The sequence below is a fragment of the Antrostomus carolinensis genome, unplaced genomic scaffold (assembly GCF_000700745.2).
Source record: "Antrostomus carolinensis isolate BGI_N321 unplaced genomic scaffold, ASM70074v2 scaffold36814, whole genome shotgun sequence".
In the NCBI taxonomy this organism is placed as follows: Eukaryota; Metazoa; Chordata; class Aves; order Caprimulgiformes; family Caprimulgidae; genus Antrostomus; species Antrostomus carolinensis.
The window spans coordinates 1-11,314 of record NW_010312053.1 but is presented as its reverse complement, the minus strand read 5'-3'; the positions used below and the strand labels follow the sequence as shown (position 1 = coordinate 11,314).

Here is an 11,314-nt window from a genome sequence, read left to right as displayed (position 1 = left end):
TATGAAGACGTGCGCTGCCATCCTGTCATACCTCATCCACTGCACGGAGTCCCTGAACTCTTCTTGCCAGCGTGAGGGGGACCTCAGCCATATGCACAACCTCATTTCGTTTGATCGCATCCTGGACCACTTGCTCCACTTGCTGCAGCTGCTCCACAGTGACAGGGCCCTGAGGAATTAAATCAGCCACCTTCAGAAGTGTCCCAAGAGGTACAGAACAAAGGAGGGAGAACTGGGGCAAGGTCCCCAGGCAACTCAGCTTGGGCAGAGCACTCTCTCCCTGCGTTTTATCTTCCCTACTTGTAAAAGGGAATCGTGACCCTCTCACGCCCTCCTCCCATGAGGGAGAAGGATTTTTGAACCGAGAGCATCAACCAAACTCTTCAAGAGAGATGCTGCAACGAGTGACAGGTTACCAGGGCCAGTGCTCAGCCTGACCCAACAGCTTTCAGTTCCCAACACCTCTCACCCAGATGACCAGCACAGACAACAGATATGTGCCACAGCCAAGCTGCTGAATCTTTCAAAGACTCCTTTATGCTGCTCAGGTCAGTCCCACAACCACTGGCCTTGCTAAGTCCTTTCCCTTCCGACCCCCATTCATCTCCTCCACAAGCCTTGCTCAGAGTTAAGTTAATGCAAAGCAGAGCCAGCCACATCCAAAGGGTTGAGTTTCATGGCTCACATAAAATGTGACCTGTCTCTAAAGGAGTGATTATAGTGAGAGGAGAAAAATCTTTGGAGAGAAAGCCAGTACTGGGGTGTCAGTACTGCTGAGACCAAGAAAACAGGAGCCCAGTCACCTTGGTATCGAAGTCGAAGCGCAGCCGCTCTGCTGTCACATGGGACCCTCGCTGCTCTGTGTTGTCACCCAGGACGCAGCGGAGGGCGAAGTTCAGCCGGTGGGGATTTTGGTTTGTCATGCAGGCCAGCCGCTGGGCCTGAAAGCACAGACAAGTTGGCAGGGAGTGCTGGTTCTCCACGGCTGAGGGGAGCAGGAGATGGCATGAAGAGATATGGGAAAGGCTGCATGTGAGGGGATGAGAGGAGACGGGGGAAAAACAATGGTAGCACAGTGTCAGATTAAGTTATGTCACAGGGCAGATCTAACTTATTTTCCTATGGGATCACTTCCATAAAACAGCAAAGGGTAGGCTGGATGCTTCTGGACAGACCAATGGCTCACAGAAGATTAGAGAGTCACTTGTCAGCTTCCCTTCCCACTGCAGATCACAATGAGTAGCAGTCTCAGGAATACAAGGGACAAGACTCTGCTGTGTTCAGGACATCACAAGACTCTCAAAACAAGGCTGGGAAAAGGTTAAGAGCAGTGAGTTATCACCTCATCCACAAAGAGCTGCACTTGGTCCCCAGCACGCAGGGTTTCCACAGCAGTGACCTCATGGATCACATAACCACCACAGAGACGAACTGACTCTACGGGGAAGAGTATGTCCTGGGCAGAGAGACAGAAAGATGAGTTAGGAGACAGGGAGCATCCAAATACCTGTGCTAGGTGCCTGCTTGATCTGACTGGGAAACACAACCCCCACTGACCCCTAAAAGACATGGATGGGGTAGGAAAAGCAGGGAGAAGTTTACTGTGAATGTAACCAGGGTACCTCAGACCTTCCCTGCACCCAGCCACTCACCCCACAACATGTTGAGGCTGTCAGCTAGCAGTGGAGTGGCAGTAACACCACCCATGCTGATGAATTTTCCTAGCAAGGATCCTTGTCCATGAGAAAATGGACAGCAGTTGCCAAGGCACCAATATCAGGCATCCAAGGTGCCATTTCTGCCTCACTGGGCCGGCAACAGAAACTTGATCCCTGCTTCAGCTTGGGGAGAAGTGCTGAGCAAGGCACTACCGCATTCTGCAAGGCTAAAAAGGCAGCATCAATGTCCAGGGGTGATTCTCAAGAGCTCTAATGCGGGAAGGAGAAAAGCTGTACACCATGTAACTTCCCAGGAGAACATCAATGCTCTCCCTCTGGCAAGGTTGAAGGAACATGCTGCAGAAGTGGAGGTCCTCCCTGATGCTTTTGGGAGGGATAAGAGTTTTTGCACTAGGTCTCAGGTTGGGCACTGCTTGCAGTCATCCAGGACTGACCAGAGACAAGTTACTCAGCTCAAGGACTTGGATCATTGATTGCCTTCTCTCTGCACTTCAACCCCAGCTGGTGAGAGTGCAGCACACTCAAGGAAGACCCAAGAAGATTTTAGTCTTACCCAGCAAGAACAAATTGCAAAAGGCCGTGAGAGTCAACCAGACAGCAAGTACACCTCTGTGAAGTTACCGCTCCTTCTCCCTCACCCCACCAACCCTGATGCAAAGCCAAGGGAACTGTTGAGAGTCAGCAGCTTGCAAATTAACACAGTAAAACAGTCCATCACTTGGGGATTTCTGCCTGGCCTGGGTACCCACGGCAGCAGCAAAGGGTCTTACCTGCTCTCCTAAACGTATCATGTAGCCTTGGTCAGAGTCTTGCCCACCCTGCTCTGCATAGAAATTAGTCCTGTCCAAGATGACACCACAGCGCTGCCCTGCCCCAACCTCCTTCTGGAGAGACTGATCTCTGTACAGCATCAGAACAGTGGCCTGGCATGGGCTGAACTCTGTCAGGGGGAAGAAGATGGCTGCAATCAGCGCTGGAAAGGAGGGGTCACTTCCCCACACCAACCCTGCAACACTCAGTCTATACTAAAAGCTGGCACTTTCCTTTGCCTTGGTAGGAGACAAACAGCTATTGGCAGAAAGGACAAAGGATCTGTTATTTGGAACCAAGTCACCCCTCACTTACCTAGTGACAGATCTGCTCAGTAGGTCAGGTAAGCAGGCAGGGACGCCCAATCTGGCTCCACATGAGCTTGATAGAACAAGATGTGGCACAGACACATCTACATCTTGCTACACTGCAAGCTTTACAAACCTGCCTGCTGTCTACGAAGAGATGACAGACTTGGTGAACAAGGGACGATAGGGGTGTCACCTTCCTTGATGCAGCAAGCTTCTAACATGCTCTTCTGTAGGCTCCTTGAAGCCAAATTCAGGTGATATGGACTGGACAGATAGATCATAAGGTGAACGTACACCTGCCTGGGCAGCTGGCCCCAAAGAGAATTGCTCAGTAGTTAAATGTTCAACTGATAGAGCTACTTGGTGTCTGATATTAGGGCCAACACCATTTAACATCTTCATTAATTACTATCCACTACAAGATGGCATGTACCTATATTCTGCTTGTGTATGGCAATGAATTGGTGGGGACTGGTTGATACATTGAAGAGCAGGGCTGATTTTCAGAGGCACCTCACCAGGCTACAGAAATCGACTGACAGAAACCTTGGGGTCCTCAGGAGCAAACTGAACACAAGTCAGCAGGGTGTCCTTGCAGCAAGGAAGATTGACTGCCTGCTGGGCCGTATGAACACAATCACAGTGAGCAGGTCAAAGAAAGTGGTTATTCACTCCTACTTAGCATTTGTAGGAGACTACATCTACAGTACAGGAAATTCTGGTTGTACATAAAGAATAAAAGCTTTTCACACTAAGAGTGATAAAAAACAGGGAACAAAGAGGCTGTGGAGTCTCTGTCCTTAAAGGTACTGAAAACTTAAGTGGACAAGGCTCTGAGTAACCTGATCCAATTGTGAAGCTGACGTTCCTTTGATCAAGAGACTGGACATCCAGAGATCCCCTCCAACCTGAATTATTCCATAATTCAGAGACTGAGGAGGTGGAACAGTGCTAGCTTGGAGATTTCAGCCAATGTCATTTCTGTGCTTTTTTTTCCTCCACTGTGCTCTTGCTGTAGTATATATAGCTTGAATTGGTTCACTTTCTGCTTAGTGTGAGTTTCCACCAGCACACTGGGTAAGAGGGAGCTGGCTATACACAGCTGTCTCTAATTGTTTGTGACAGCCACACCACCTCTTACTCTCTGTGGTTTAGCTTTATGCTTTCCCTAGAGCATCAGCAAACCCAGTTACCCTAAATGACAAAGAGCCTGCACTGGCATCTAGTGGTCTGTCAAAGAAATAGCAAGGGCATGGCTTTAGACACCTACCTAACCCTTTGCATAACTACTCTTCATTCTCCCCAGAAGCCTAAGCGTTGGGAATAGACTCATCTTTAGCAGAAACCAACAGCCTCTGCTTCACCACTGCACGGTAACACCAACCCAGAGCTCACAGCCTTGTCATCAGCCCAGAGCCTTGTGGGGACACACCAAAAGCAGTAAGAAAAGCACCTCTTTGGGATGAGGTACATGGGCAGAAAAAAGATGCATCAGGAAGGTGGACAGGTTTGAACCACAAACTACATGTTCTGCATGCATGAGGTTAGGTAGCAAAAGCGGTCTGCTGAGGGAGTGCCCTCAGGCAGAGCCTGCCTCGCAGAGGGGACCTGGCCACTTACCGTACTGCCCGTGCTGCCCAAGCGCGTAGGCGTACTTCGGAGAATCATCAGTCGCAGGCACGTTGCTGCTCCGGAGCTGAGCCAGCGAGTGCACATCAAGGCGCGTGTTTGCGTCCTGCAGCTTTCCTGCCTGTGGGCCACCAGCCTTCCGCTACAGCAGAGCAGAGGCACAGTTACATGGGAGATACCTGGGGGCACTCAAACTGGTAACTGGAGCTATAAGGCTAGGAACAACTTATTCCATCTTCCTGGAAAAGGATTCTTTAAATCCAGGCTGATGGAGGCTACTGTTAGATCAACCCCATTCCTTCAAACCCCACAAGCACTTAATATCACCCTGTGCTAGCCTTGAGGCAGGCCGTAAGAAACAGCTACCACAACTCTCCCAGCACAGCTTGCTGTCTAGCTGTGAAACTTCCAGACCGTTAAAGCTCAGGAGAGCAAGGCCTTGAACTAATTACTGCACAGGGGCCAATGCAAGTCTTCCACAACCAGAGACCAAGGAGATTCTCTAAGCTCTTCTGAAATCACTCGCTGTTTGGGCTGTCTAAGCTGGCTCTGCTTTGTGTGAGGAGCTGCACTACATGACTGACAGAGGACACTCGTAACCTATATAATTCTATGATACCCTTCACTCCAGCAACAGTCAGCATCATAAACCGCTTCTACTGATCTGAAGAGAATCACCAGCCAATACTTCTCAGTCCTCAAAGGCATTGTGACCCCGCTGCTGTTTCAGACCCACCTCCCCTTCAGGGAGAAGGAATGTGGCCCTGAGGTGCATATGAAGAGCCTCAGCAGTGAAAGGACTTCTGCCTCCATGCTTACAGGAGACAGGGAAAGCTCTGAATTATTCTGATGAGGCGAGTCTCCTTCTTACCTTTGCATCTTCCAGAGCAAGTTCATTAAAAGCAGCTGAATCCAAACTGATTCCCTTTTCTTCAAGCATCAAGTCAATTAGATCCACGGGGAATCCCAAATTCCCATAGAGAGACCAGGCTACTTCAACTGTAGGACAAAAAGGACATGAACTCTATATGAACACAGAAAGCAAAGGCAACTCAAGATTTGCTTGGACGGGATCAAACTAGTGTGTGCTTTGGGAACTGGATTCACCTGTGTTGTGTGCAGCCGCACAAGTAATGGGGAAGGGAAGAGAAGCCATGCAGCTCTTGTATGGGACTGAGTATTAATCATGGTGCACAGCTCCGTCCCTGCTAAAAATCAGTGCAGCACATCTGGACAGGCAGCTGCGCTGGTTGGGTCCTGAGCTCCTTCTTTCAGTTGCATCTTGTAAGGACCTTAACTAGGTCAATAAAGCAGCAAGGGAATGCTTCTAACTTTCCTGGTGCCGAGTTTGTTGTGAGCACAAAGTACTAGAAAACAACTACAATCTGGAGAAAGGAGCAACATTTGCTCCTCTGCCTGGAGCTAGAAGGTCACTGAAAACATGTGGGGGAAGCAGACATCCACCAGTTTTGACTGCAATGCTTGTGAGGACATGGATCAAGCCATCTTTAAGAGTAGTTTGTCAGAGGAGGGAGACTCACCCGGGAAATTTGTGGAGGGCTCCATCTGCTGCACTGTCCGCTCAATGATGCGCCTCCCACGCTCAAGGGAGGACAGAAAAGCAGCCTCATTCTCATTGATGATATCCATGATCTGCCCAAGGACCAGAAGAAGGGTTACCCACAACACCTCAGGGAGTTCACCAGCTCAGCTCAGCCCTGATACAGTCAGCTCAAAGCAAATCAAGCAAGAGTCTAACAGGGCTACTGTGCCTGCTTGAACCAGCCTTTTTGTTCTGTAAGTATCCATCACAACATGGTTCTGATACATTACTAACCAGTGCCAAAGCCATTGTTCCTCTTGTCACCATTTCTGTCAAAGAAATATTGACCATCCACCTGGGGAAGGCTGGAGGCTGACAAATGCTCCCTGTTAGACATTCATGTCTGTGACCCAATTAAAATTGCAGGGCTGGAACAGCCAGAGAAATTGCTCGTCACGGTTGCTGTCAGCAGAAGCACGCAGAGACTGGCCTTAAATCATGAATCCACTTTGGACAAAGGCTGCCCAGGCTCAGACAGGCTGTACCTGCACTCAACAAAAGAGCTACCCTAGCTTTTTTAGAGCAACAGCTGCTTTGTATCAGGACAAGCATTTCCTGGTAAGGATCTAGCAGAGCTCCCACAAGGAAATCTGCCACAGATACTTCTTGTGCCCAGGATACAAATATGTGCCCAGCCCATCTCAGCCCACCCATCTGAACATGGTTATGGAGGAGACTATGCAAACTCCTCCAGCTAAGTCCCAAAGAAGGGTTGACTTCTGCCCCTGAAGGTAGCGCTTCACAAAAATAATGAGAGATGGGGTTTCTCTCCAGGGGATTCTATATTGCTCACCTGGTCTGTGTTCTTCATCAGCTCTGGATAGGCATCTCCCTGTGGAGTGAGCCTCAGTTAGCGACAACATCCTCAGCATCTTCCTCAGGGGATCTCACAGCATGCCACAAGCACTATAGAGGTTCCTCAGGCAGGTGAGTATGAAGGGAGCCCCAGCACACAGCTCCAGGGACAGGAGCACAGGGGAAGAATCACACATGGACTTAGAGCAGCCGTGTCTTGGCTATCTCCCTGTGGCCTGCACCTCTGCTAGCCCCTGAACAGCATCTCTTGGCAAACACATCCTTTCACAATAGGAAGAAAGCACTGTCTTTTAGGATGCTGTTAGTACTCACAGGGACCAAATTCAGATGGGTTTAACCAGATATGACAGCTTGGAAGCCACTGCACTTGGGAAACAACCTGCACTTGTATACACTTACATATACACTTGTGCTAACAGTACTGCTGGTCACACTAGGCCCCCTCCCTCCCACCACAAATGGTTAGGAGGTGAGATTTTTACTGCTGCGTTGCACACCACCAGATACACCCTCCTAGAGCTCCTTCACATCCAAGATCGTCTCCTGACAGTGTACAGGAAAGGGACATTGGGCTGAACAGCACAAGCATGTGATACACTTTTTTTGCCCCCATGGCAGCAGTTTTTACTCACCAGCACTTCCACTACTGTAGGTACCAGTGAGGCCAGGAGCCCAGGTGGAGCTTGAAGGACTTCAGAGCAAAAGCGGACAGCCCTGCGCAGGATCCGACGCAGCACCAGCCTGAAAACAGGGCAGGATTTGGCAGGCAGCCATGTGCACATCCCTGCCCAGCTCCCACATCCAGCACACCGCCCCTCAGCTCTTCTGGCCTGATCTACTGACACAGGCCAGCTGCTCCCCACACTCTACACCCATCCAAGGATGAGCATGCAGATCAGAAGCTCTTCCAGGCTCCCACCTTCCTGCCTCCCCAAAGCTCATGCACTCCCTATCTTGGTCCCACACCAGAACCTCTCCCCTGGCTGTCCATATTCCTTTCTAGACCTAACTCCACCCACCCCATGCCATTTCGTCATGTCCTTACTCTGCTCCGGAGACGCCTGGGTAGATGCCATCAGCGATGCACACACACAAGGTGCGCACGTGATCTGCCACCACGCGGTAGGCCATATTCACACGCCCAACATCAGCATCCCCGACCAGACCCTGGTATCTGGGCCCCCTGCAGCCCTGAAAGAGAAAGCAAGGAGATAGATCAGCAGAAATTAATGGCTGCAGAAGGAAAAGTGTAAATTCAAGAGGTAGCCAGCTACCCTTGACACCATGGTTCTCAAATACCTCTGAACCTTGTGCATCTCAGGATGTACTCATTAAATCCTTCCAGAGCACTACAGACCAAGACTTCTGTACCTAAGACAGGTCAGCCAATGCCCCAGCACTGAGGAATTTAAGAAACTCTGAAGGAAAAACGGATCAGCAGTGCAGATACCCCAGTGGATTTCTAACTGAAATTCTCCCTAGTTTCCCTAGAATGCTGCTCTGGACCTGGCATACCCCCTGTCTCAAAATACTGCACAGTAACATGTGTAAAGAAGACTGTACTATGGTACCAGGCAAGCAGTCTGCATTCAAGGAACTTCTGCTTAGCTGTGACTCTGAGCAGAAGCACTGTCACCTTGTGAATGGCATCCAAGATGGGAGTGAAGAGATCTGTGTCGTAGTTGGAGCGTTTGTTCTGCAGAACTGTCACCAGCCTTTCCAGGCCCATTCCTGTATCCACATGGTGCTGTGGCAAGGGAAGCAGATTCCCCTCCACCTCTCTGTCAGCCAGCCAGGAAAAATAAAAGGCAAAAGAGTGGCAAGGGTCAGTTCAGGGGCAAAGAAAAGGAGCAAGTAAGTCAATGAAAATGGGAGAGTGACAGGGGACAGAAACAGCAAGTGACCCAACAAAAGGAAGCTCAGGGACAAGACTAACAGCAGCCTGCCTTGGCACTGCTGGGCAGTCAGGATCCGACCATCAAATAGTCAGGACAGACTGTAATGTAGGGAGAAAGGCCTTCCCTGAACAGGGGCCCATGGCCTTCTCCCCCTTCTGCAGGTTTCTCCGGGCTGCTGCAGACCTCAAGAGACCTCTGGGATGCAGCAGTGAGGGAGAATAGGCTGCAGAAGTCAAAGGAGGACAGGATAAATAAAGCAAAGGGGACCAAGAGCCACACTGGGGACATTTCCACAGCTTCCCTCTTGCTCCTCTACTGCCACCTCCCTGAAAGCTGTCAGATGTCTGAGAATACACACGCACAGTTTCAGAGTCAGACGAGGGGGAAAGGCTCTCGAGTTCAGACCCGATGCCTGGTACCTGCTATACTGCATGAAGACCAGGTTCCAGATCTCCACTACGTCGGGGCTGCCCTGGTTCACCAGTGCTGCCGCATTTCTGCCACCACCCACGTGGTCATAGTGGATCTCTGTGCAGGGACCGCAGGGACCCGTGTCCCCCATCTCCCAGAAGTTGTCCTTCAGTGGAAAAGGAAGCAGGTGACTGGCAGGCACCCTGGAAAGGCAAACAGATGTGGTAGCGCCGGGGCATGCACACAAAGCACATAGCAGCCGAGATCACAGAGGAAGCTGGAAGAGAGGAATCCTTTCTGGCTACTACAAACTCAATAACCAAACACATTAGGATTCCTTTGCTTCTGTTCACACAGAATTATTCTCCTTAGCAGGAGCAAGCTGGACCAAACCAGACAGGGTCCTACTCACTGCCTAGAATGGCTGGCAAACTCAGTCTGGCTCCTGCTGATGGCACTGGGTCTGTAGAGCTGCCTTCCTCCTGCTCGGGAACTCCAGCAGAGCTAAGACCTGACTACAGTGGACAAGGCTGAACACCAGCACTGGCACAGAGCTGGCTGCCTTGGGTCCAAAGCCCACATACAGCTTGCAACAAGCTCCCAAAGCACAGCAGAGCTCTCTGCAACGGCCTCATCCTCATACTGAAGCAGCCATTGCTAGCTTTCAGAGGAAAATGCACTCTCTGCAGCTCATGATGGAGAGGAAGCAAGGGATCAGAGATCCTTCACACACTTCATCCAGGCCAGCCAGTCTCAGGTACACAGCACCTCAGACTGATAACATCTGAGAAACAACTTAAAGGGGGATTGGACTAGATGATCTTTTGAGGTCCCTTCCAATCCCTAACATTCTGTGATTCTGTGAAAGGTCAAATGCCCCAGAGCTCTCAGAGCCCAGCTGCCTTTTAACAGCCCAAACAAACCAGAAATGAAATGAGTTTAGAACCCAGATTTTGTCCCCTACATCTGATTCCCATCAACTAAAGAGCAAATGGAAAACTATGGAGACTGAACCATCAGCACCAGCAGAACGTCTCCTCTAACACACTTACCCCAGGCGGAGCCACACGTCCCTGCACTCCTCATCTGCGCTCAGCCCCAGCGAGGAGTCTCCGCCAAAATAGGTGACATAGAGACGATCTCTGGGGATCTCGTAGACCTCTGTCAAGAGCTCCCAGGCCATGCTACATGCCTCCTCCTGAGCAGGCAGGGAACATAAACGAAGCACAAAGTAATCCAGGATGCATAGCGATTCAGAAAGGCTCTTTAAAATGGGAGTCAAACACCAAAGTAGTTCATTTCAGCTGCTCTCTCTCTTTCCAATTTTAAGGTGTATTGCAAAGAGCAGGATGAAGGTCAGGAGAGTGAGACAGCTCACCACTGTCTGTGGTAAAGTGACATTCCTAAACTGTCGGGAGACCTTCAGGATCACAGCATGGCCTACAGCCACGTGCTTACCAGCAGTGTTACATGGATTATTTTCTTTCCAAGGAAAAAATGTATTCACCGGCAAAAAAATCAACCATCTTTTATCCTTTTTCACTTTTCAAACTTTCTAGTAACAATCACCAAATTAACTGGAAACCTTTTTTCACCATATTAAAAGGTCAACACTAGCGTTCACGCAATGAATTTTGATTTGTACGTGTTGTTCACAGCTTTGAAAGGCTGAGCACTTTGGGAGCCTGTGGGGCACGTTTAGTGACTGAGCACACCAGCCAACTACCTCTGCTCCAGGCCACAGAGCTCCCACAAAGTAATTTGGAGCTTACCAAAACGCCTTCTGCAGACAGTCCGAGGGCACCACAGGGCAGAACTACAGCACGGCTCTGAAATAAAGGCTGCATTTCCCCCGGGAGAGGGCTCGCTCCTGTCGCCTCACCTTAAAGTAATCCCCAAAGGACCAGTTCCCCAGCATCTCGAAGAACGTGTGATGATAAGTATCTCGGCCCACATCCTCCAAGTCGTTGTGCTTCCCTCCCGCACGCACGCACTTCTGGCTGTTCACCCCCCGCCGGTGCTGTGCCAGCTCGCTCCGGGGGTGCGCCGTGCCCAGGAAAATGGGCTTGAACTGCAAACCACGGCAGAGAGACGCCCGTTACTGCTCGGTGCCGCACAGCGCCGGGGGCAGCGCCGGGGGCTCCTGAAACACCGACG

The 11,314-nt window shown here is 50.4% G+C and overlaps 1 protein-coding gene across 1 annotated transcript in view; it reads right to left on the bottom strand.

The window, feature by feature from the left end:
* AARS2 (alanyl-tRNA synthetase 2, mitochondrial) overlaps positions 1 to 11,234 on the bottom strand; it is a gene marked incomplete at its 5' end in the record, with an annotated part of 17,137 nt that extends 5,903 nt beyond the window's left edge. Inside the window, 14 exons of the mRNA XM_010166926.2 lie at positions 32 to 169; positions 804 to 941; positions 1,343 to 1,456; positions 2,450 to 2,619; positions 4,421 to 4,571; positions 5,301 to 5,428; positions 5,971 to 6,082; positions 6,826 to 6,864; positions 7,481 to 7,589; positions 7,894 to 8,039; positions 8,485 to 8,629; positions 9,166 to 9,360; positions 10,210 to 10,355; positions 11,040 to 11,234. Coding sequence (XP_010165228.1) covers positions 32 to 169; positions 804 to 941; positions 1,343 to 1,456; positions 2,450 to 2,619; positions 4,421 to 4,571; positions 5,301 to 5,428; positions 5,971 to 6,082; positions 6,826 to 6,864; positions 7,481 to 7,589; positions 7,894 to 8,039; positions 8,485 to 8,629; positions 9,166 to 9,360; positions 10,210 to 10,355; positions 11,040 to 11,234 — 1,926 coding nt within the window. The remainder of the gene's footprint in view (positions 1 to 31; positions 170 to 803; positions 942 to 1,342; positions 1,457 to 2,449; positions 2,620 to 4,420; positions 4,572 to 5,300; positions 5,429 to 5,970; positions 6,083 to 6,825; positions 6,865 to 7,480; positions 7,590 to 7,893; positions 8,040 to 8,484; positions 8,630 to 9,165; positions 9,361 to 10,209; positions 10,356 to 11,039) is intronic.
* Positions 11,235 to 11,314: the final 80 nt, after the last annotated feature.